Genomic DNA, 26,166 nt, shown 5'->3' with positions numbered 1-26,166 from the left:
GGACCTGGATTTAACAGCCTCTTCCAGAACATGTTTAGTCAGTAAACAGGCCAGTAAACTCCCTCTTGAGATCCTGGGTGATAATTATCTAAATAGGTCTCCTCCTGCCAGAACCCAGGTTGCTGGAGGAAACCAGCCACCCCTGATGAAAGGGACACTGACCCTCTCTCACCATTTCTCCTCCTAATACATGTGGGAGCCTCTCCCTCATCCATTTCCCAGGTTAATGGCTACAATTGGAGCCAACTGTGGTTAGTGTACCTCGGGATGGGAACTTTAAGGAATATTCCCAAGCAGCTGCCAAAACTCCCTTTGTTTCGGGGAAGTGCCCTGTCTTTTTTACCCCAACATCAACTAGATATTTCTGCTTTGGTGGGGAAAACAAACAAACAAACAATACCCATAACATGATTTCTGCTCATCTGTGAACTAATGAGGTTTAGAACAAGGAACCCTTTTTCTCTGCCTTCTGGCAGCTCCTGGCCTCCTACCTTTCCCTCCCCCTCCTCCTATTTCTGCAGCACCTTGGGTAGGGCCTGTATAACTGGTTCCTATACCATTGTCAGTGCCTCTGGTGCCGTTGGCTCCTCCTCCTCCCCTCGCTGTCATGGAGTGAAGAGCACCCCCGGACTTAACACCACCCACTTCAGATTGCCCCACGGTGCCGCAGGTAAAAATGACAATGGGGAACAAATTGATTGGCTTTTAAGTGGACCCAGGCGGAACATAATTTGATATTTAAACTAATTTAAATTTGTTGGCTTAAGATAGATAGGTCTTTAGCATTCTTGGCACCAAGTACAAAACTTTGATTCTACCAAGGTTTATTAAAAGTCAAACTCATGTTTTCTCTGTTGCCATATGTTAGCAAAAAAGATGACTTAAGACGATAGCTAGTTTTGTCCGTCTCAAAGTTTTCATGGGTAATTGTTATGATAGCATTCGAAATGTTTGGTAACCTGAGTTTAAAGTTTTGTTTGGTTGTTAAATTGGGATTGGAGTCACTGGACATCTAGGTATTTTCCAAATGGAATAAAGTGCTAAAGTGTTGATTACTAAACATAAGGTTTATCTGCTTTTGACTTCTTATTGCAGAGAAACTAAGGATATTTGGGTCTGTTGGAAAATCTGCTTTGTGCTTAAATGTTTCTGTAAATTTGCCATCTAAAGAATTCTGGTGTGACAGTTCACAATTTATTACTATTTAGTTTTCACTGGAGACTAAGGTTTCTAAGGGTTAAAATTCGGCTAAATGTAATTAAGACTGATGGAAATAAGGGAAGCAATTCTGTATGTATAAGAATGATCTAAGAAATGGGAATATATTTTTGTGGAAGGTAAAATAAGGTAATTTTGTCCTGAGACTTTTTTTTTAAGGTTTTATTTATTTATTTGACAGGGAGAGAGAGATAGAAAGAAAGAAAGAGTTAACAAAAGAGAGAGAGAGAGAGAACAAGCACAGGGAGCATCAGGCAGAGAGAAAGAGAGAAGCACCCTCCCTGCTGAGCAGGGAGCCCAATGCGGGACTCGATTCCAGGACTGCAGGATCATGACCTGAGCCGAAGGCAGATGCTTAACTGACTGAGCCACCCAGGCCCCCTAACTGAGACTAATTTGAGAAGAATCAATTGGGAAAAAATCTGAATGCAAAGGAAAGTTGTAGAAGGTTTGTGAAGGGAAATCCTTGGAAAGGAAATTTAAATGTAGTCAGGATGAACTGAGGTTGACATAAATGGATTTTTAAAATACACTGGTGGAGTGCTGAGGTGGCTAACTAAGTCAGTTAAGCGTTGGACTCTTGGTTTCGGCTCAGGTGGTCATGGTCTTGGGGCGGTGGGACTGCGCTCCCTGTCAGGCTCCACACTCAGAGTGGAATCCGCTTGGGGTTCTTTCCCCCTCCTTCCCATGCTTTCAAGCTCTCTCTCTATATATGAAATAAATACATAAATGCTTTAAAAAATATACAGGTATAAAATTGGAATTCTGCTTTCTCTCTGTTAAAAAGACAAGTTTTCTTGGATTGTTGATCTGCTCTTGATGAGGAAATGTGAACAAAGATGTTTTCTCTTTGAAGGAAAAACCAGTAGCTCTGTTTTGTCTTTATCTGGTCTTTGGTGATCTATAATCCTATTTAGGCATGTGCCTAAGACTTTCTAAGGCTTTAATGAACTTTCCCAAGATTTAAATCATAAACAAAATCTCTCTGACTAATTAGGCTTGTTTATTTGGTGTGTTACATTCTAATATAAGGTCATCACTTGATATTCTGATTACTGAAGTGTTCTCTATCACAGAAATAAGTGTATTTGCTTGTCAATGGCATCCTAATGAACTCATATTGATGGGATTTTGGAATCTAGGTGAAGTTCTGTGGGGTGCCGTCTGGAGGCAACCACCAAGAAAGAATTCTTGAGACATCTTTGGTGCAAAATGGTGGTTTCATTAAAGCACAGAGACAGTACCCGTGGCAGTAGAAGCTGCTGCACAGGGGTCTTGAGGAGTGGTGGTTATATACTTGGGGATTTTGGGGAAGTAAGGAAAAGGGAGGTTTCAAAAGACTTTCATATGCTTAAAGGACTAACTTACAAGATTTCTGAGGCCCTGGCATTGTCAAGTCTAAGGTGGTTTTCCCCTCTAGCAAGGTATTAACATTAAGATAGTTGGGAGGTCCCTGGAAGAATGTCACACATGTTCCAAGGGGGGGGGGGGAGTTGCAGGAGGGTTGGTTTGTCTTCAGCCAGGCTTCTATTCCTCATCAAAATCATTTCATTAACAATGTTCATTTCTGAGTTTTTGTCATTTGTAAGTGTTCTGATGCTCTTGTAAAACATGTTTCATCTTCAAGGAGATTCATAAAAAAGATTTTTAGGACAAACAGAGTATTTGATATCTTTAAGATCATAAAGCTGAAATGGGTAAGAATTTCCAGAACTAAAAAGCTACATTCAAACTAAATAAGAATCAGTAAGATGGGACTCAATGAATTGAGAAGTATGATTATAGTTTTTGGACTCTTGTTTAAAATATTGCTGGTTCTCTAATGTTCTTCTAGATTAAGGAAAATTTCTCTTAAGATATCTATGACTTAGAAAAATACAATAAAATACTCCTTTGTGAACAAACTGAGGCATTTAACTTTTCTTTCTGTCTGAACCCTCTGAAATTCAAAAAGTCTCAGTAAGTATTCTTTCTTCTGTGGCAATCATACTCATTTGCATAAGTTCAATAAGAATCTGTTCTCCTTGTAAAAGGACACCATTGGAAACGCTGGTTATTTTACCAAGACTTTGACTGGAATGTCATATTTGAGAGACATGCATAGACTCAGATATGACCAAACAGCTTTGAGAAATTGAGGTTGACTTTATGAAACATGGAGCCATAAAACCCCTTGGAAATGTTGGCCTGATACAGAGTTCCAAGCAGCCTCACCGAGTGAGTAAAGAATATCACTCCCTGGCAGGTGCATGAACCTCAGGTTACTTTGGGGACCACAAGAAGAGAAATTCACCCAAATTTACAGGTATTGCAGGTGTGTCTGATGGCAAGTAATTGGCTTGGCTTCTGGCCTGGAGAGGCTACTAAAAGTTCGGTCTAGGTTTCTTATGAAAACTTTCTAGAAAAGCTGATTTTGAAAAATCTATACAGCCAGTTGCTATTGTTGCTGAACTTAGGTAAATAATTAGGCCACTTTAAAAAAAAAAAATGGACTTGCTTTTCAAACGAATTAGTCTTGATTTGGGTATCTCTGGAATTAGGAGTGATTATAGAGAGAAAGAATTATGTTTCAATTACACACCTTTGTGGATGTTAAATTCTAGTTCTGATTGTCTTTAACTGCTGTTTGCCGAAACTAGACAACTTGAGGTAAACTTCAGAGAAATTGCCATTATAGCTCATGTATAGACAATCCTCATGCTTGTTATTCTGTGGGGATAGTAACAGGAGCTCAGGGGCATATGATTATTTGAGCAGCTGGAAAATGGAATTGACTCCCCAACAACTGCAAAACACAACTAACACCTTAACCAATTCTGTATGGCTGGAATGACAATATCGTTCCCTAAAAGTCAGAGTGTAACCCACCCTATGGGGTTAACTATGGACTTGTGAAGATAATGGATGACCCCATTTTCCTTATGATTGGATTGGAGGATGCATTTGGAGATACCCTTATCTCCTGAGACAAGTCTTCTACCACTTCCCAGTGATTTCTTGTAATTAGGGTATTATAAAGACTAGACCCAAAACAAAGAAGGCTTCTTGATGGTTTTATCCCTCTGCCATATTTGTCCTAGGAACTACCTCTATGGAGGTAAAATTGCAAAAAGAGGCTTTAGCCAAGCACACAACAGCCCTCCTGGTAGAGGAAGCATCAGACCTCACTATGGGACAGTCCCTGACAGTGATGACTCCACATCAGATCCAGAGTGTCTTAGAGACCAAAAACCACCAATGGATGATGGGAGGCTGACTTATTAAATACCAGGCTATGCTCTTAGATACACCTGAAATAATACTTAAAATTTGTCAGACTTTAAGCCCAGCTACTCTTGTGCCCAGGCCTGACCATCACATTCCCACGTTAGAACATGACTGTTCAGAGATTATTGATCTTGTTTATTCCAGCAGACCAGATTTAAAAGAGTCCCTATTGAAAACACGATGACAGTTGGTTTGCTGATGGCGGTTGTTTCATGGAAAAGGGGATAAGAAATGCTGGGTACACTATGAGTCAGTCTAACCCCAATTTTGAGGCCAAAGCCCTCCCGTCATATGCGTCTGCCCAAAAAGCAGAGTTAGGAGTGTTCACTCGTGCTTCACAATTAGCGAAGGGCCTCGAATAATATCTATACTAACTCTAAATATGTCTTCCTAGTCCTACAGGCCCATGGAGGAATTTGGAAGGAAAGAGGATTATTACGGAGCCATAACTCCCCAGTCAAATATGGGCCTGAAATTATGACTCTTCTTGAGACTGTAGGCCTACCTAAGGAGGGAGCTGTAGTTCCCCTCAAAGGACATCAAAAGGATAGGACTTTAGAATCTAAAGGCAACAATTTAGCAGATATACAGCTAAGCAGGCAGCACAAAATCAACAAACTGAATTCTTATGCCAGTCTTAATTCCAATAAAGCCCGTAACTCCTGTCTATTCAGATCAAGAAATTCACAGAGCCCAGGAATGAGGATATACAAAATAAGCACAGGACTGGCTTCTTAATAAGGAGAGAAAATCCTTTATACCCACAAATAACCAATGAAAGGTAATACAAGGTTTATAGCAAGCTATCCATTTGGGTAAAAAGGCCCTGGAACAAATGGTTTAAAATATCTCTGGTGGAATTAGCTTAACCACTACCATTAAACAGGTCAATCATGTGCTATCTGCAGCAAGCAAATCCTAGAGTGAGACTTGCCCCGGCCCTCTTTTAGGGTCAGTCGGAAGGCAGGGATGTATCCTGCAGAGGAATGGCAATTAGATTTTATGCAAGTACCACCTTGTAAAGAATATAAGTACTTACTGGTTTATGTAGACACCTTTCCTGGATGGATTGAGGCCTCTCCTTATAAGACAGGAAAGACCACTGAGGTGACAAAAATTTGCTAAAAGAAATTGTCCCTAGATTTGGACTCCGTTGGTCCCTACAATGTGATAACAGACCATCTTTTATCATACAAACAACTCAGCAAATAGCGCAGGCCTTAACAACTGATTACTATTTACATTGGGCCTAGCATCCACAGTCCTCTGGAAAGGAGGATCCAAAACCAAGTAGCCCTTGGTATCCTGACTGCCGCTCAAGGAGGACCAGAATTGGATGGCTGGCTCCTAATGGGAACCAGTGACTATGTGGTTTTGACTCATGGCAGTGGCTTCCCCCAGGCTGGATAGGCCACTGTACTCTGGGTTTAGCCTGGAGGCATAGACATATTATTAAAACCCATCCAACCTTGCAAATTTAAAACCACGGCGGTGGGGTGTGGTGCCTGGGTGGCTCAGTGGAGTAAGCCTCTGCCTTGGGCTCCAGTCATGATCTCAGGGTCCTGGGATCAGGCCCCGCATCAGGCTCTCTACTCAGCAGGGAGCCTGCTTCCCCCTCTCTTTCTTTGCCTGCCTCTGCCTACTTGTGATCTGTCAAATACATAAATAAAAATCTAGAAAGTAAGAAAGAAAGAAAGAAAGAAAGAAAGAAAGAAAGAAAGACAACAGTGGATATGTTCTGTTTCATTGGTATGAACATCTAGTGTTCAAACAAACCTCATCAAACTCAGAGGGAACAAACCTCTTTGATACTGGAGGATGTCATTTGGCGCATGGAAGCACTTGATAAGTACACAGTCAAAGCCCTAAATGACATTCAAAATAGCATTTCCCTATTAAATGCTGAAGTAACATGCATGCATAAAACAGATTTACAAACTAGAATGGCATTAGATGTTTTAATTGCTGAACAAGGTAGAACTTGTGCTATCATAATAACACTCCAGATTATCACAAAAAACATTTCTGGGTTTCTAACTGACATGAATACTCAAATTGGCACTTAAAAGGATCCCTCTCTTTCTTTAAATGATTGGTTGAACCCCTGGACTCCAAGAGGATTTTTGCCAACTATCAAAGGACTTTTATTTGGGCTTCTTTTTTCTTTTTGTTATTCTAATCATGTTTGCTGTTTTCTCCCATGTCTCCCCACCTGGTGCAGAGACCCCTTTCCTGCCATAACTCAAGCCAACAGATGCTCCTTTCCACTTGGGAAGATCCAGCATGTGGTCTCCCTTGAATTCAGCTGCCTCTGCCTTTCATAATTCCTATATGTATAAACCCCCAACTGACCAATGTTGACCCACAGATAGGGATGTCTCCATCCCCATATTCATCAGAAGAAAGCTACAGAAGATAAGACCTTCCACCCTCAGAAACCTTAAAGATTTAAGGGTCAAAATTATTCAGGGGGAAATGATGTGGGAAACAAGCAAAAGAAAAATTAAATTTCCTGGGGCACCCAGGTGGCTCAGTGGATTAAGTCTCTGCCTTCTACTCCGGTCATGATCTCAGGGTCCTAAGATCAAGCCCCATGTCTGGCTCTCTGCTCAGCGGGGAGCCTGTTTCCTCCTCTCTCTCTGTCTGCCTCTCTGCCTACTTGTGATCTCACTCTCTGTCAAATAAATAAATAAAATCTTTTTAAAAACTAAATTTCCTTACTACTTACAGCCTATTGACAAGTCCTTGAAACAGGCAGAGTGACCTTCCTCTGGGAGCTTAATGGCCTCAATGTTGACACTTTGCTAAGGGCAAAAGGAAATTTTTGCCTGACCCCTCCTCCACCCCCTCCACCCAATCTTCCGCACCCCTGCCCCAGGATCCTGTGAGTCTACTTTAAACGTATAGAAATTCCTTTGGAAAACTTCCTTTGTCTCTACCCAAGAGACATGTTAGCAATCATCCTCCAAGCATATGGCCCACTGATACACATCTGAACGATCTCATGATTGAGTTTTTACTTAACAGTAATAAATGACCTTTTCCAAATAACAGCTAGCTCACTCAGGGTCCTGGAGACCTTATTTCCAAACTACCTTGGAGGTTTGTGCTTTCTCTAATCCCCTTCCAACTTAAAAATATAGAACTGGCCACTTTCTCACGACCCCAGTGCACCTCTTTCTGCCCATGGGTCCAGTCCCTGTGCTTTAATAAAACCACCTTTTTGCGCTGACGACATTCTCAAGAATTCTCTCTTGACAATTTGCTCTGAACCCCAATATTTCCACACCACAAGAGACCCAAGGCTTTAGCTAAAGTGGTTAAGAGGCATATAAGATTTTTCCTTTTTTTTTTTTTTTTTTTTGTTCTGTGTCCTAAGAGCTTGGCTTTGTGACCCATGAGAATATTCTCTTTGGTCTCCATCATTTGAAGGATGTGTTTACCAGGGTACACCTTGGTGGCTAGCTGAAAAGACTAGAGATCGAACTCCGACTCTCTCTCTCTCCCCCTGACCTTTCATCCTGGGCCTTTCCACCTCTCAGTGGTGTTCGCCATGAGAGCATGTCTAGACCATAGGAACCTTCATCCTCTCAACCTTCATTGCTTATAAATGCTGGGAAGTCCCATTTCAATAGCACCTGCCTAGTATCACATATGAGTGGCCTGTGACTGGAGGACTCTTATGATTCCGTAAGAGACTGAGATGCCTAAATTATAACCATAACCGCTATTTCTGCTTCTGTACCTTCACTTGCTAACCCATGAGGAGATGGAAAATTACCAGCAAACTTTCTAAAGGCACTCTGTAACCACACAACCCCCGCCCAGAATCGAACCTAGCAGAGTGGCCACTCCCAGACCCCCACTGGGCTCTGGGCCGGGAGATAACAGCCATCTGGAGCCAGAGAAACCCCCACCCAGAATTGGACGTGACAAAGTGACTGCTCCCGGATCCCCCACCCAGCTTTGGGTACGGGAGATAATAACCATCTGGCACCCCGCGGCTTGACAGGGAGACCCTGGCCAATCCTGAGGTGACACATACCCTAGAGGTGCCAACCAAGCAGTTTGAAAAAAGACAGCCCTTTTACCTAACCAATAATCTGTTCCCAGCCATTTCCCGCTCTGTAGCGCGCCAGTCATATTATAGAGTTGCTGTTTGATTTTCCCGCGGTATGTAGTGATTTGTTAAGAGATACTATGATGTATGCTAAGTCCCTGCCTCCCCAAAAATAGTGTATAAAAAGTGCTGTGATCCTGAGCTCAGGACTCTTAGTGTCACCGGCAACGGCAACGAGTGCGCGGAGGTCCGGGTTCGAACTCGTAATAAACAAGCCTTGCTGTTTGGCTTTGACTCTGGACTCTGGTGGTCATCTTTGGGGGGGAGGGGGGTCTCGGAATTTGGGCACAACAAGACCAGACACCATCCTTACTGCCTGTGCAGTGAAGACCTTTTCTTTCTCAGACTAATCTTGGGAGTAAATTTTGGATCATGGCGGCTGCACCATCTATGCCCTCTTTGAATGACACTTGTGTCTTTGGTTAAGCCATTAAAAGGTGTATTGGTTTGAGTTGCTATTAATAGATCCTACTCCTCAATGGCCAAGTGATGGATTCTTTAAATTGGCTCTCTTTAGAAGAAAAATATTTTTTATAGAGAGCTCCCAATTGTCTTATTAGTATAACAGCTAACCTTAGGGAGTCCTTTGACAAGATGCAAGAACAGAAATTAGACTTAGCACAAAAATAAATTTGCACATCCAATGCAAATTTTCCTAAAATCTGCCTGTTTTAACTTCCCTTTCCCTACAAGATGTCCAGGGAGCATCCAGCCTATTCTCTGGGTTCAAGGTATGAAAGTTACTTATATAAATGCTGAATGCCAGGAAATGAACTTAATAAAAGTACCCAAGGTTGGCAGTGAGGCTGGCTTTGATCCTACATCCCTGGGCTAGAAGTATAAGCAGGATCTGCCAGCTTTAGGCATTCCTGTGCCATGTCCTAGGTGTGTCCTAGATCCCCCACTGCAGAAGAATTATTTTGCCTGGACAGCAGCAGATCTTTTAAATTATAAAGACTTTCCCCCACCCCCTCCTCAGAAAATCCTACCAAAGTTAGAGAGGAATTGGTTGATGACTATTCATAACCTCCCTTCCACAGAGGAAACAGGACCAACATTTCTCTGTAGCCCTCCTACAAATGACCTCAAAAAGCTAATATTCAGGGAATAATAGAAGCCAAGGTTAAATTTTGTACCCAGAAAAAAGGCTTTTGTTGAAATGCTTTATATAGACTCTACAAAGGCATAAGTCTTTTGATTCCCATTTTACTTAAAAATCCCCTGATATAAAGAAGCAAATTTAGTTTAAAAAGCAGGCCAGTCCCTTGATATTCAGGCTGTAATCCAGTTCTTTGGGGGAATTAGAAACAACTGTCTTTGTCTTACAAAGCTCTACAAAACCAGAAATGCAACTCTAAAAATAAAAGTCAAAGCCCACCCATCTTTACTAATCCCTAAAACTTGCCTCTTCCTCTCAAAAGGATCGTAGATATAGACACAATATCAGAACAAAATTCCCCTGTATTAAAAAAAGGGGGGGGGTAAATTTTTGATAGCAATTTCCCTGAAATTTGAGGGGGGAAAACATTTTTCATTCTTTCTCTGTCCCTTGAAATTGTAAATATTATCATGTCTTTGTAAGGTAAATACAGCCCACTGTCACCTGAGACTGAAGGAAAAAAGGGAGGGAGGAAGGCTTTTTGAAATAAAAACTGCTAAAATGGCTCTTGTGCCCAGCCTCCAGCATCTCTGATAATAGGCAGATATGCACCCAATCTCTACCTCGGAAAAATTTTGGATATTTACTCTGTGCCTTTGTGATGCAAATCTTCTACTCCCATCTTTCCTGGGACCTAAGAGCCATTCTTTGAAATACAAAAATAAGAGAGTTTTTCATCAGGGGGGAAAAAAAAAAAATAGAGGGAGGTATTTAAAAATTGGGTCTTCCTGTCCTCTCCACAAATATTAGTAAAAATAAAAGCTCTAAGATTTTGTTTCCATCTGAATGTGTGTCCATATGTGTTGTAAATATGAGCTATTTTCTCTACCTCCAGGTGGTATTGCTAAAATTAATTCGCCAAAGAGCTCTTTTAGTTGAAGGCAAGCATTTGTAAAACTTGGACATTCTAAAACTCAGAGAGAGAAACTAACCCAAATGTTTTTCCGGTTCACATGATCTGGGAAAATATTCAGTATTAAAAAGCCTATTTGAAGTTGTTTATCTAATTAAAATAAACATATCTTTAGAGTTATCAGCATTAAATGTAAAACTTTTATTCTGCCTATATTTACTGAAAATCAAATAAGTTCATGCTACATCTCTACTGCAAAATTTGTCAAAAGAAAAAAATATCTTCAAATAATCATTGACTTTATCTAATGCCTCATGATGTTTTGTGGGTAATCTAAACACAATTGTTAAGAACAAGTAGATTAAATGGATGTAAAAAGAGAAAAGGTTTGTAGGTAAACTTTTAAATAGCTTCCAAAATCTTTAATAAGTTGAAACTTAACAAAAGTTTTGCTAAGTTAAATGACACATTGCTAAATTTGTTAAATATCTAGATCATTTCCAAACAAGAAAAAATAATAAAAGATTAAGTATTTAGTTTTGCTTAATTACAGAGAAACTAACGATAAATTCAGGTCTGCTAGTAAACATGGTTTGTGCTTTATTGAAGGGTTGTACTATGAAAAACACACACTTCTAAAAATTTTAAAATGTATTCATAAATTTGCCAACCTAAAGAAGACTGGTATAACAGTTCACAAATTGCTTACTACTTAGATTTCTTTAGAAATTAAGATTTCTAAGAGAAAATTTTTAATAAATATAATTAAGACTACTGAAAATAATAAAGGAAATAACTTTGTATGCAAGGAAAGTACGATGTGTGTCTGGGGATAAAAAAAAGAAGAAGAAGAAGAAGCATGAGGAATGGGAAAACATTTTTGTTGAGGGAAAATAAAGTAATTTTGTCCTAAAGTGAGGCTGGTTATTTAAAGAAGGAAGACTTAGGACAAAATCCGAGTGTAAAAATGTTACAGGTTTATGGAAAAGAAATCTGGAAAGGAATTTTATGTGTCATTAGTACTGGCTAAGATTAGAGTCGATTTAAGTAAATAGATGAGTTTTAATATTAAAAATATACTGACGCAAAATCAAAATTTTGTCTTTCTCTTTGATAAAAGGACAAAGTTTTCTTGAACTATTGGTCTGCTCTTAATAAAAAGTGGCAAACAAAAGTTTTTCTTCACCTTTAAAGTTACCTGCCTAGAAAACAAGCATTCTGTGTTTTCCCAAAATAATTTCCTATATTTATCAAGTCTGATTACTTAAGAAAACTGAGTGCTAATATTTAAAAGGCTAAATTTTGCTTACAACTATTTAACCTTTTGTATTTGAAATCTTCTATTGTCAATTTGGTTAAATACATAATAAATAATGTTTCATAATAATTATGATCCCAAAATGAAATTCTAAAATGAAATCTTTTGACCAGAGCACTCCTGGAACATTTCAAGGATTTTGTAAGAAATTAAATTAAGTAGGCTTATTTGGCATGTTAGATTAGATGGGAAGCATTGCCAAATAAGTGTTACTAAACCCTCTTGGGTTATATTTATATAGATATTTTATTAAACTAAGTGTTCTAAAAATTGTATGAAACTCCTAGAAATCCGATGTCCTAGTATGTTATCTTAGAGTGTTGTGTGTCACAGAAATAACCAAATTTCTCTGTCCATTGCATTGTAATGAAGTCTAATCAGATCTTTAACCCTGGTCATTTGTAAGTCTTTTCATTTAAAGTTACTGTTTCATTTCAATGCTGTTGCCAATGTATTTCATCTTAAGTGAGACTGAGAAAAAAATTCTGAGTACGGATTTTTGATAACCTTAAAATCGTAAAACTGAACTAGGTAAGAATTTCCAAAACTAGTGGTAAAACTGGAATCAAAGAATTAACAACTTGGGGACTGAATAAGAAGACAACTATCATTTTTATGACTTTTTGTTTACATCATTGTTGACATTTTTAAATATTTTGTTTTTCCACATTTCAGGAAACTTTTTCTCTTAAGCTGACTCACCTATAGCAGTGTGAGAAATTATACCTTTGTAATCAGAATTGAAACATTTATCTTTTCCTCCCTACCCTGTCCTTCCAGAATTTAAAAGCTCTCAGTGAGTGTTCTTTATATTTTCATGGCAATATATTTACTTGCATAAGTTTACTAAGAAACTGTTCTCCTTGTAACAAGATACAAGGAAATCGGAAACATTGGTTATATTACCAAGACTTTGAGATTTCGTATTTGAGGGAGACATACATAGACCAGACATAGATATGACCCCACAACTTTAAGGAACTAAGGCTGACTTTATGGAGGCAATAAAGTCCCTTGGAAATATCAGCCTGGTACCTTGCTTTCAGAGTTCCCAGCAGGCTATTTGGTGAGTAAAGTCATTTTGTGGCAGGTACAGGATCCTCAGGATATTTGGGGGACCTCAAGAAGAGAGGAATTAACCCAAGTCCACAAGTATTGCAGGCAAAGTCTGATGACAATATATGACTTAGTCTCTAGCCTCAAAAGATTAAGAATTCAATCTAGATACCTCATGAAAACTTACAGCAAAGCAAGTTTTTATTTTTTATTTATTTAAGTAATCTCTGCAACCCCTATGGGACTCAAACCCATGATCCCGAGATCAAGAGTTGTACAGTCTACCAACTGAGCCAGCCAGGTGCCCCAAAGCAGGTTTTGTTTTGTTTTGCTTTGTTTTTTAAGGTTTATTTATTTATTTGACAGAGAGAGATAGAGAGATCACAAGTAGGCAGAGAGGAAGACAGAGAGAGAGGGGGAAATAGGCTCCCTGCTAAGCAGGGAGTCTGATGCGGGGCTCAATCCCAGGACCTTGAGATCATGACCTGAGCAAAAGGCAGAGGCTAAACCCACTGAGTTCCCCAGGTGCCTGCAAGGCAGGTTTTTAAAAAGCCTTTGTGGCCAACTGCTATTCTTGCTGCACTTAGGTAAATAATCAGGTCAATTGTTTTTTGTTTGTTTGTTTGCTTGCTTGTTTTTGCAAACAAATTATTAGTCTGGCTATCTTTGGTAGAAATCGGGGTGACTGTAGAGAGAAAATAGGTTTCAACAACAGACCTGAGCAAATATAGATTCTGATACTGTACAATATAAACTAGACCAGAACCTGATTTCTTCCAGTGTCCTCCAATACCTGGCTACAACCCTTCAAAGTAAAGTTTTTTATTTTTCTCCCATATCCTCAGTTAGATTCATTTGAGAACTAAAATGCCCTTTGTCCTGAAGCCCTGCAAACTAAGTACAAACAACTTGATATAAACTTCAGAGAAATCACCACAACAGCTCACATATAGGCAATCTTCATGCCTGCTGCTTTGTGGGCAAAAATATCACCAAAGACATTCAAACTACAAACCAGGAAAATCTGTCACTGGCTGCTGTCACACTATTTGAAGATGCTTCAAGCTTGACATCTAGAAATTTTCTCTCAAGAGAAATTTTCCCTCAGAATTCAGAAACTGGTTTATAACTTGATTCAATCATTAACCATTGTTTTTTGTTTGTTTTCATTGAAATGCCTCTTATTTAATACCTCATTGCTTGAACCATAGGCCTAACTTTGAGGACACACCTCAAATACCTCCTCCTGAAATGATTTTAACTAACCTGATCTATTGCTGAGACTGGTTCAGTGAGCTTAGACAATCTACAGGCTCAACTTTTAGAAATGCCAGGAAAGTTTCAGAGGATGGAACTGCAGACTGCCCCAAGATGGGCCACTTTGGCTTAAACATTATTTTGAGTTAAAAGCAGTTAAAACCCAGCAGATTCAGAAAAAGCTCTTTATCTCCCCCTCAACTCCCTGCTTCTACCCAGAAGAGAGCTAGAGGGGAGATTCCTCTTTACCTAAGAAACTTATTTGCATAATGGGGCAATCTTTGCTTTCCAAACATCTCCTTTCACCCTTCTGCTAATGACTCCCCCAATCTTTTGTATCCTCAGACTCCTAGCCCCCTCCTTAGCTCATATAAGTCTCATGTTGCCTCACTGTCTTTGGAATTCCATGTCTGTGGATTCCCCATATGTATAAAACTGTTACATTAATCTCCCATTAATCTGTCTTTTCTCAATTTGATGATGAGTCCAGCTAGAACAACTTTGAAGAGCAGAGGAAATTCTTCATGTCCTCCACAGCCTCCACCACAGACTTCTACCATATCACTAGTAACTCTTTATACATTTCACTTACTTCCCTGTCTGTCTTCTTCTGGGACTTAGAAAGCATTTTATTTGCTTTTCATTCATAGGACTTGACCCATAGTAAGTACTAAATAAATGTTAGCAGGTGAAATCTCCCTTCAGACACCATAGGGCATATATATCCCTTTTCCTGCTTCCTACTTAGGGCCCTTTTGGGAGCTGTCTATGGCCAGGCTGCTGGTTTTCATTGTGTGAAAGTGGATGAGGTAGTCTGACCTCTGCTATCAATAGCTATGGTCAAGAATGTTTTGCTGACACCTAAGGCCCAGTATCCCAGTGTTCCCAAAGCTCTGTGCCACTTCTGGGATCACCAGATAAAACACAGAATGCCCAGTTAAACCTGAATTTCAGATAAACAATGAACACTGTTTTAGTATAAGTATATCCCATTCTGTTGTAGGGAGGGAAATTTTATCACCCCAAGATATGTCTTTTTCACACATTGATTATTCTAATTTGGTTATTTTTAATAAACTGTGGGCACAAGAGAAGCTCTGAAAAACAAGTAGAAGTTACCTTTTTGTAAGAGATATTTATATGTATAAGGGAAAAATCTTGATTTGTAAGGGTGTATCCTTCAGTACCAGGAGGAAGGAGGTGACTCTAAATATTCTAGAAACTGTTATCAATGGAGAAAGCAGGGACTTAAATCTGCATAATAACCTTATACTTGACTACTATGCTTTTCCTGGTAACTTAGAGTTGACTCCCCACACACAACATCTTTTGTCTTTAGCTGGAGATAGTATTTCAGGGGTAGCTTCAGCCTTTTCAGGGTGTTAGTTTCCCTGGATCTCTCCCAGGTATATAGGAGGCATACATGTTATTAAACTTCAGTTTTTACTTTCTCCTGTTAATCTGTCTTAAGTCGATTTGATTCTTAGACCAGCTAGAAGAACCTTAAAAAGCAGAGGAAAAATTTTCCTCCCTGACACATAGCCCCAAAATGTATTTGTTGTGTGTGTATAAATATATATATATCCATAGTTTATATATATTTATTGATTATATATATCCTAAAAAACATATTCTGCAGTTCAACTTTAACTGGGTGTCCTGGATTTCTATTTGTTAATCTGGCAAACCTGCTTCCCACCAAAGGGAAGTGGCTTCTCTCTAATGCTGAAGGCATGTGAACCCTAAAGAAACCCACCCAGCTGAGGCTGCCATGCCATCTTGATGGGCTTCCTGAAAGCTGGACTGAATGACCAAGTAAAAACACAAGATGGGCCAAAGCTCAAAAGTGTGAGCTGTGTGGGCTTCTTCCACTGCTCCTCATGTGCTACCACTACTTTACCAAAGTTGCTAGAGAATAACTTTTTTCACTTACTGTAGGTGGGCCCTATCTCTCCTCCATGCTCAGATGCAAATCCATGGAAATTAGGCCAAAGGAAAAACCTGAAAAACTGCAACTACAGCATGTTTAGAATTGTCTCTGCCCCACTCCCACTGAGGGGCAGGGATCAGACCACGCTTCAGGCCTCATCAGGTACCTGTTCTTTCCCAAGAGGATCTTGGCTCTCCCACACAAATGGATTCCAGGTGATCTGCCCCAACATTCTCCTGGCCACAGACCATATGTGACAGGTGAGGGCAGGACAGCATACACAGGGCAGTTTATCACATGACTAGTTCATTTTCCTTGACTTTGAGATTTCATTAGTTAGAAAAGGTGAGAAAAATCTGTCCCTTAGGAGCAGGGTCATGCAGAAGGGTTGACAAAGAACTTCTCCCCCACACCTCATTAGATATACAGGGGGAAATGTGTTATTAGAAGGAAACTGTGTTATTAGATAAAATGATATAAAGTGGTGGTTGTGTCCATAACTTGGAACAAATTGTGGCAGCCATGCGCAGATTGAGTTCCTAAAAAATCAGACCTGAGAACCTGAATGGGTGGGAAAGGTAAAAAGAAAGGGAGAATTTTATGCATTTTAATATGATAAGCTCCTTTCCTGCTTCAGCATGTTGTCGGTGTTTTCCCAGGGAAGGGAGAATCTCCAAAATGAAAGGGTTCACCCACCTTTTACTCAGAGGTCTTCCCACTCTTCCCCTGGTGGGGTTAGTTTTCAAAAAGAAGAGACCACTTAACAAAGCTACTAAACAGTCCTGAAAACCCCCCATAGCCGCTGCTGCCTCAGAAATGACAGGTGCACCTTTTATGAGCCACATCTTATACCAAATGTCCACATCTTATGCCAAGTGCCAAATGCATAGAAATTCCTCTTTGGCTGCCTCTCTTCACAGTACTACCACCCACTAATATATTAGTCCTATCAGATCTGGCCCATTCCTTAGAGTTACTTTCCCATTCAATGTCCTGCTCTTCTCCCCTTCCTACTTCTTGACCCATATATTCAGGTGAGAATGATCAAATCAGAATTCCTTGCTGGGCTGGGACATGTGCCTCCAGCTGAGAGGGACCCACTTTGCATTTTTTAAAACTGCCAGGTTGTATTTAGGTATTTCATGGGAAGCCTGCTCTAAAGTGTATGTAGGCCAGCATCAAGGAGTAGAGTGAACAGCTAGCTTCGTTGCCATGGCAGTGAAAGGAATTTTACTTGAATGGTGAAAAATATGACTCCAAACAATTGCTAGGTGCAACATTCATATTTCCTTTTGTTTTATTTATTTATTTATTTACTGTTATTTTGTTGAGAACCACTAGAAAAGGAGTAGGGAGTGGGGCTAAAAGTTCTAACCAGAATGCTGAGTCCCAGTGATTTCCCTGGATAAATCAGGTTGCAGAAATACAGCAATTTTCTCATTGCTGCAGCATCTCAGATATACTAAAACAGCAAAGTTCATTGAATGTCTATTTTGGAGCAGGACTAGGGGGGAGATGGAAAGAAATAAAGACAAAAAGATCCAGTCCACATCCTCCAGGAGTTTATAAGCTAATAAGAGAACCAGGCATGAAGATATGGACATACCTTGGATCAATGTTTATTACATAGTCTGTTCAAAGTGTGGCAGTAATGCATCTCTGAGACCCTTTGGGGGGTTTGAAAGGTCCACTATTTTCATAATCATGCTAAGACATCATTTGCTTTTTTTCTTATTCTTTCATAAGTTTTCTAGAAGCTACAGGATGTGTGATAATACAAAGCATAATACATGTATACTTATATATTCTTGAATTGAAAAAAGTTCTCAGTCTTGGGTGACTGGCTAGCTCAGTTGGTAGAGCATGGAACATTGATCTCAGGGTTATGAGTTCAAGCCCCATATTAGGCACAGAGCTTACTTTAAAAAAAAAAAAAATCTCAGTCCTAATTTCTTTTAAAGGAGCCTCCACTAATTAAAAAAAAAAAGTTTCAGTAATCTCTACACCCAACATGGGGCTTGAACTCACAACCCCAAGATCAAAAGTCACATGCTCTACCAACTGAGCCAGCCAGGTGCCCCCTCATTCTCAATTTCTAATATATCAATATCAATAGTAAAACCACATATAGGCACACTTCGTCTTATTGCATTTTGTTTTATTTGCTTTGTAGATACTGTATTGTGTTGTGGTTTTAGATATTGTGTTTTTATAAACTGAAGGTTTATATCAACCCTGGATCAAGCAAGTCTACCAGCAACTTTGCTAACTTTGTGTCTTTGTGTTACACTTGGACAATTCTCACAATATTTCAGACTTTTTCATTATTATATTTGTTATGGTCTATGATAACTGATCTTCAATGTTACTGGTGTAATTGTTTTGGGGCTCCACACACTGTGCCTATCTAAGATGGCGAAATTAATAAATAGTGTTCCGACTCCTCACCAACTGGCTGTTCCCTCATCTCTCTCCCTTCCCTCAGGCCACCCTATTCCCTGAGATACAATATTGAAATTAGGCCAACCAATCACCCCCAGTGGCCTTTCAGGTGAAAGGAAAAAGTGAAAGGAAAAGTTACACATCTCTCACTCTAAATCAAAATCTAGAAATGATTAACCTTAGTGAAGAAGGTGAGTCAAAAGCCAAGGTAGGCTGAAAGCTGGTGTTCTTGTGTCAGCTAGTCCAGTTGTGAATTCAAAGGAAAAGTTCTTGAAGGAAATTATCAGTGCTGCTTTAGCTAATGCCCAAGTGATAAGAAAGTGAAACGGCCTTATTACTGATATGAGTGGTCTGGATGGAAGTTCAAACAGCCATAACCTTCCCTTAAGCCAAAGCCTGATCCAGAGCAGGGCCCTACGTCTCTTCAATTCCATAAAGGCTGAGAGGTGAGGAAGCTGCAGAAGAGGCAGAGGTTAGTTCATGAAGTTTAAGGAAAGAAGCCATCTCCATAACCTAAAAGTTCAAGGGGAAGCAGCAAGTTATCCAGAAGATCGAGCTAGGATAATTACTGATGGCTACAGTAAATAACAGATTTCTGTGTAGACAAAACAGCTTTCTATCTGAAGAAGATTCGCAGCTAAAAAGGAAAAGTCAATGCCTGGCTTCAAAGCTTCGAAGGACAAACGAACTCTTTTGTTAAGGGCTAATGCAGCTGGTGACTTTAAGTTGAAGCCAGTGCTCATTTACCATTCTGAAAATCCTAGGGTCCTTAAGAATGATGCTAAATCTACTGTGCCTGCGCACTAGCTCTAACAACAAAGCCTGGATGATAGCTCACCCACTTACAGAATATTTTAAGTCCACTGTTGAAACCTACTACTCAGAAAAAAGAAATCATTTTCAAAATATTACTATCCATTGACAATACACCTTGTCACCCAAGGGGCTCTTATAGAGATGTAGAATTAGATTAATGCTGTTTTCATGCTTGCTAACACGACATCCATTCTGCAGCCCATGGATCAAGGAGTAATTTTGACTTTCAAGTGTTTTTACTTAAGAAATACATTTTGGGATACCTAGGTAGCTCAGTCTGTTTAAGCATCTGCCTTTGGCTCAGATCATGATCTTAGGGTCCTAGAATCAAGCCCCACATTGGACTCCCTGCTCAGCAGGGAGCCTGCTTCTCCCTTTCCCTCTGTCCTTCCTCCTGCCCATGCTGTCTCTGACTCTCTCCCCCTCTCTCTCTTAAATAAATAATTTTTAAATGAAATACATTTCATAAAGTTATAGCTGCCATAGATAATGACTTCTCTGATGAATCTAGGCAAAGTAAATTGAAAGCCTCCCGGAAAGAATTCACCATTTTAGTGCCATTAAGAACATTCATGATTCATGGAGAGAGGTTCAAATATTAACACTAACAGGAATTGGGAAGAAGGCGATTCTGACACTCATGGATGACTTTGAGGCGTTCAAGACTTTAGTGGAGGAAGTACAGCAGATGTGGTGGAAATAGCAAGAGAACCAGAATTAGCAGTGGAGCCTGAAGGGACGGGTGAATTGCTTCAATCTCATGAGAATACTTAATGGAGGAAGAGTTGCTTGTTATGCGGGAGCAAAGAAAGTGGTTTCATAAGAAGCAATCTATTCCTGGTGCTGTGAAGATTTTTGAAATAACAACAAAATATTTGGAATATTGCATAAACTTAGTTGATAAAGCAGTAGCAGGGTTTGAGAGTCTTGATTCCCAAGTTTTGAAGGAAGTTCTAATTCTTTCTGTAGTATTATATGCTACAGAGAAGTCATTCACAAAAAAAGGAGTCGATCAACGTGACGATCTTTACAGTTGTCTTATTTGAAGAAATTGCCACAGCCACCCAACCACCAGCAACTACCACCCTGACCCCTCAGCGGCCATCCACATTGAGGGAAAACCCTCCACCAGCAAAAAGATGAAAACTAGCAAAAAACGCAGAGGATGGTTAGCATTTTCAGCAATAAAGAACTTAATTAAAGTATAGATATTTTAAAGACATCATGTTATTGCACACTAAATAGATTACAGTATAATGTAAACATAGCTTTTACATGCACTGGGAAACCAAAAACCTCATTGGACTCACATTATTGTAATACTTGCTTTTTGGTGGGGGTCTGGAATTGAACCCGTAGTATCTCCAAGATCTGCCTCTAGACAAAAATGGAGAGCCTCGGTAATTTTTGTAGATTGTAAAGGGATCCCAAGACCAAAAATTTGGAGAACTGCTAAGACTTCATATATCATCTACCATTACATGGTGTCCTCATTTCTCACAAACGCATTTTACCGGATAAAAACTGTTTCATAGAGTTCATGAAAATTACTTTATTGAATGCTTTTTCTGTATCCTTTTTCTCTAGCACAATAGCTAATTATTAAACTGTCTGTGTTTTCTTTTGTGCCTTTTTATGTCTACGTGGGTCTTTTGAGCAGCACAATGTGGACTTCATTTTTTTAGTTCAGCCAAAAATCAGCAATAGTTGATCGATTTGTTTTATGTTTTATCACCTGCAGTTTTATCTTTATTTTAAAAAAAAAGATTTTATTTATTTATTTGAGAGAGAGACAGTGAGAGAGCATGAGAGGTGAGAAGGTCAGAGAGAAAAGCAGACTCCCCATGGAGCTGGGATCCCGGTGCGGGACTCTATCCCAGGACTCCAGGATCCTGACCTGAGCAGAAGACAGTTGCTTAACCAACAGAGCCACCCAGACACCCTGCAGTTTTATCTTTTATCTTTACTCTTGTTTTCCTTAAATATGCTTTCTTTAGTGCATCTTAAAGTCCTTTTTTTTTAAAAAAAGATTTTATTTATTTATTCCACAGACAGAGACAGTGAGAGAGGGAAGACAAGCAGGGGGAGTGGGAGAGGGAGAAGCAGGGTTCTCACTGAGCAGGGAGCCTGAGGCAGGGCTGGATCCCAGGACCCTGGGATCATGACCTGAGCCAAAGGCAGAGGCTTAACCCACTGAGCCACCCAGGCGCCCCTCTATCTTTCTCACCATTTCAGCAGCATCATATTTTAAAGTAACTTTTCATTGTTTTCTATAATTTTTCTATTAATAGGATAGTACTAAGAAAGTGCAACTTTAAATTTCCTTCCGTCTGGAGATGAAAATGGAGTCTAGTCTGTAACAAGTCTTGGCAGCGTAAAGCCCTTTATAAAATTACGCATATATATCTTATAGTTCTGTCAGGATATAATGTAATTTCCCACTTGAATTTTCTTTCTTTCTTTCTTTCTTTTTTTTTTTTTTTTCTATTTGGTCCTCCATAAACCTTGAGCTCTAGCTAGCCCTCAACAGTTGTCAAATCTCCATTGTTTTCAGGAAGTGAACTTCACAGCTGTGAGCCTTTGTTGACAAATTATTTCATCTCCTCTGGGTCTTAAATTATTTCCCCTTACTCTGAAGTGAAAACTCAGTGCATGTTTCCATACACTGTACTTGGGCTTATAACTCAATTTCTCTTAATCTTGAGTGAATCCCCTGATCCCCACCCTTAACCCATATTCTTCCTCCCAAAACACGGGGACTTACTCTTATCCTAACATTTCCATGGTTTTCCCAACTCTAATTGTAATTTGAAGAATTCTATATTTGCTCAGTGATGGGAGAATTGTTATGTTTGGTTAGTTGGCTTGAAGTTAAAAACTTAACAATAATATATCTTAAATTCTCTTTTTGAGGATAGTTGCTTACTGAATGCTTGCTACAAACATACCAAAGTGGTTATTTCTATATTTCTGTGGTTATTTCTATAATTCTAAATTACTAGGGGTTTCCCCCTCTGGCCCTTTGATTGTTACTAGATCAGCCTTTAGCTGGATGTGGGCTTTGCGGGCTAATTCTGCTTCAGCAGTGCCAGTTCTGTTTGCTCCTGGGCCAGATCCCCTCTTTCTTACTTCTTCATGTATATTGTTCCTCTGTAGCATTTACAAGACCCAATTTAATAGCGTAGTGCCTTGTTGTTTTGTTTTGGTTTGGTTTTTGGCACTCGCTATTTCTTCTTTTATTTGCTGTTAAAGTAATAAGTGTACGTTCCGTTGCACTTGCCTGAGAGTCTTGAACCGGTCTTGGGTTTCCCGCCATCTGGGTTCTGGCTGGCTTGCATTCCCCTTTGATGTTGTAATACTTGTTCATTGAACTCGAGTGTAGGGCTTATAGGAATTGTTTGCTTCCCCCCCCGCCCCCAAGATGTGCACATTATTTTCTTAAGCTGATTTTTCTGTTTTGTGCTGTTATTTTTAATTGCTTCCGACTGGGAGGCGGGGACAAGAGTGAGATTTGGCTTGAATTTGGCTTGAATTTGCTATTACTCACATTTCCCCAGAAGCCCCGCACATACTTTCTCTCTGCCTTTGACATACCACTTTTGAAAAGCCGTTGATTCTTGGCATAAATGGTGTTAAGGGAAGATGGGCCCTGGGTAGGGATGTTCAGGAATCCAGTTCTGTACAGTCATGAGCTTGGCCATCTGGAAGTCTCTTCTTGCTCAATGAAATGGAGTAAACATTGTCCATTATGAAATCCACCACACAGGCTGCCAGGGACGAATGGGATCCCACCCAAAGCCAATCGCTGCTCTGACAGGGAAATTGGCTAGCACTGCCTGAGACTACTCCAGCCTCCCCCGTCCCTGATGTCACAATTCAGAGGCTGCTGCCTGCCTAGGAGGTTGTAGAAAGCTCTGTAGGTTCTCTCTGTGTGTCCTACAGGGCTCCTCGGGCCAGGTATCTGTCTGATGGCTTTTATGAAAAAATATCTCCCCCCCATTCTGGGGTTCTTCTTGGCCTACTACTACTATTCCGCAAATGAGGAATTCAGACCAGGTAAGTACCAATGTATCTAATTTGGGAGGAATAGATATAAAAACACAGGGGTGGCTGGAGGGTTTCTGAGGATCAGAATGAGTTCCTGAACCCCAGAGTTGCTGAACAAGAGGAAGCCTGAGATGGGACTGTATTTCTGTGTCTTCCAGACATGGAAGGATATGGATAATAGCAGTGTGGGGAGGGGTAAGCATGTCACCAACAGACTGCCAAATAGTCCATGCTTTATTTGGCACCCTTAATGGAAAGCAGTTTCAAATTCCCTACAAAAAATGAGGGTAATTCCAAAATTTACAGCACAGGCAGATAATCGGGCTCTAAGGAGGGACTGATAAGTGGGAGACCAGAAAGGACTCTGGAGTTGATGACTAAATAGTAGTGAGGGAAAATCCCTGGAATTTCTATGAGCACATGTGTTTTGATGACTTTTTGAGTCTTATTTCAATTGAGTAAAATTGGATAGTCCAGAAATGTCTGGAACTCCAGTGTCTTAGCTGAAGCCTCCGTCTATGGACATTTGTAAGAAAGAGAGCAAGAAGGCTTGTTTTGAGCAATCAAGCTAAGCCTCCGTTCTAAAGCATGTTTATGAAAGACTTGAACTGTTCCTTCATTGATTTTGCAGTTTGAGAAAAGTTGGTCTGGGCTCATAATCTTTAGACATTGAGGTAAGGTTGTCCACATCCAGAGTGGAAGGAAGACTGCCGCTGGCTTGGGTATGGCCCTCACTTCCTTTTGGGTTTCACAGAGATGCTCCAAGGAAAGAAAGTGATTGTCACAGGGGCCAGCAAGGGGATTGGAGAACAGATGGCCTATCATCTGGCAAAGATGGGAGCCCATGTGGTGGTGACAGCAAGGTCTAAAGAAACGCTAACGAAGGTGAGGGTTCTGCACCCACAGACACATGTCACATACACATGCCAACACATAGAAACTGGCACACCCATCACAGGTACAAACACACACACATACACACACACAGGTTCAAACACCCACAGGAATATAAAGAGAATGCATTTAAGCTTTGATTCCTATACACACACACACACACACACACACACACACACACATCTATCTCTCTCTTTCTATCTATCTACCTATCTATGTATCTATTCTCACAGACATGCCTATGCACACACATTTAGATCTGGGATCATGGATATATAGATATGTGCTCAGAGACCAAAATTCCAGTATCTACTCATGAATTCATATTCTCATCCCCATTCCGACTCTCGGACACATGCTTTCTCATATGCTCAGACTTACAAACCCAAGGATAGAAACATTCACAAACTTAGGGCTACTCACACAGAGACTAGCATCCACACCAAGAATGGATTCACATACCTCTATTCACAGAAACTCATAAGCACATGTCATGAACTTAAACCCCAGCACAGTGATGACTTCTTTACTTACACCGTCGGTGAAATACTTCCGACAGAGAGCCAAGATTGTGTCAGGTGGCACCTTCCATTCTTACCAAAACAGGGTTCTGAGCAACTTCCCATTTAAACCCCCATTACTTCAGAGATTGCCCCCGAAGTCTGCAGCCAAGACTTACACCATTGCTGCTTTGTCCCCGCAGGTGGTATCCCACTGTCTGGAGCTTGGAGCAGCCTCAGCACACTACATTGCTGGCTCCATGGAGAACATGACCTTTGCAGAGCAATTTGTTGCCCAAGCTGGAAAGCTCATGGGTGAGGCCGCTTCTCCTCCCTCCTCTACTGGACTCTGTTCTCAGGGTCACCAGGGAGCTTTGGGGAGGGGGAGAATGGGAGGAAAGGTATCCCCCCCAGATGGTTTCTCTCAACACAGCCATCTCTTGCAGGGGGACTAGACATGCTTATTCTCAACCACATCACCAACACTTCTATGAATCTATTTAGTGGTGATATCCACCTCGTGCGCAGAAGCATGGAAGTCAACTTCCTCAGTTACGTGGTCCTGAGTGTTGCTGCTTTGCCCATGCTGAAGCAGAGCAATGGAAGCATTGTGGTCGTCTCCTCGAAGGCTGGTGAGTGGGGCTGAGACCCATATGGAAGGCAGGAGTGGGAGACGTGCCAGTGGTGGTGTTGGGGGCTCTGCAGTGAATGTGAAGTTTTATCCATTTCCATGCAGAGGAGTAATACTCTATAAACTAGAATTTTAAATGTTCACCGTGCAAAATCAATCAATAAACCAGTCGATCGGTCAATCTTCCCAGTGACACTAAGCAAAAGCTGATTCACGGCTTGCTCCTGGGCATGAGGAAGTAGGCATCTGAGTATGAGGCTTGAGTGTGTCAATACAGTGGAAGCATGTGTGCTGAGTGAAAGAGACATTGTGAAGAACAAGTGGGACCATAAGAAATAAGGGGCTGTTCAAGGCAGTTGGGCTGCAAGGTCCCTGGAAAGAACAGAGAAAGAGCAGTAATTCAAACAAACTTGGTGGCTTGTGATCTACAAACAGAAGTCTAAAGGGACATAGAGAGACTGGGGGAGATACAGCTCACCTTGATCCTAAGGGAGAGAGACCTGGTCACGATGGATAGGATTTTGCTTCTGCCATAACCAAAAGCTATAGGCTGGTGAAGTTAGTTGATACAAAGGTAGAACTGAGAAGTGGAATATTTTAACATACATGTGTCTGGTACGCGGGTCAGGCTAAGGCAAAATGAAATGAAGAACAGAAA

At 40.4% G+C, this 26,166-nt stretch overlaps 1 protein-coding gene and 1 non-coding gene across 5 annotated transcripts in view; one reads left to right on the top strand and one right to left on the bottom strand.

Moving 5' to 3' along the window:
* HSD11B1 (hydroxysteroid 11-beta dehydrogenase 1) overlaps positions 1 to 26,166 on the top strand; it is a 64,160-nt gene that overhangs the window by 13,377 nt on the left and 24,617 nt on the right. For 2 of the 4 annotated variants that reach the window (XM_059412977.1, XM_059412980.1), the window contains exons 2-5: positions 23,379 to 23,492; positions 24,238 to 24,368; positions 25,081 to 25,192; positions 25,324 to 25,509. In XM_059412977.1, coding sequence (XP_059268960.1) covers positions 23,405 to 23,492; positions 24,238 to 24,368; positions 25,081 to 25,192; positions 25,324 to 25,509 — 517 coding nt within the window. In that variant the 5' untranslated portion in view covers positions 23,379 to 23,404. Of the gene's footprint in view, positions 1 to 23,356; positions 23,493 to 24,237; positions 24,369 to 25,080; positions 25,193 to 25,323; positions 25,510 to 26,166 lie in introns of all 4 variants that reach the window. The other 2 variants (XM_059412978.1, XM_059412981.1) reach the window with 2 other exon arrangements.
* TRNAK-UUU (transfer RNA lysine (anticodon UUU)) lies at positions 18,182 to 18,254 on the bottom strand. The gene has a single exon. It is a non-coding gene; the product is annotated as a tRNA-Lys (tRNA).

Source organism: Mustela nigripes, chromosome 10, assembly GCF_022355385.1.
Source record: "Mustela nigripes isolate SB6536 chromosome 10, MUSNIG.SB6536, whole genome shotgun sequence".
Taxonomy (NCBI): Eukaryota; Metazoa; Chordata; class Mammalia; order Carnivora; family Mustelidae; genus Mustela; species Mustela nigripes.
The sequence above is the reverse complement of the archived record's forward strand: the minus strand, read 5'-3'. Positions and strand labels throughout refer to the sequence as shown.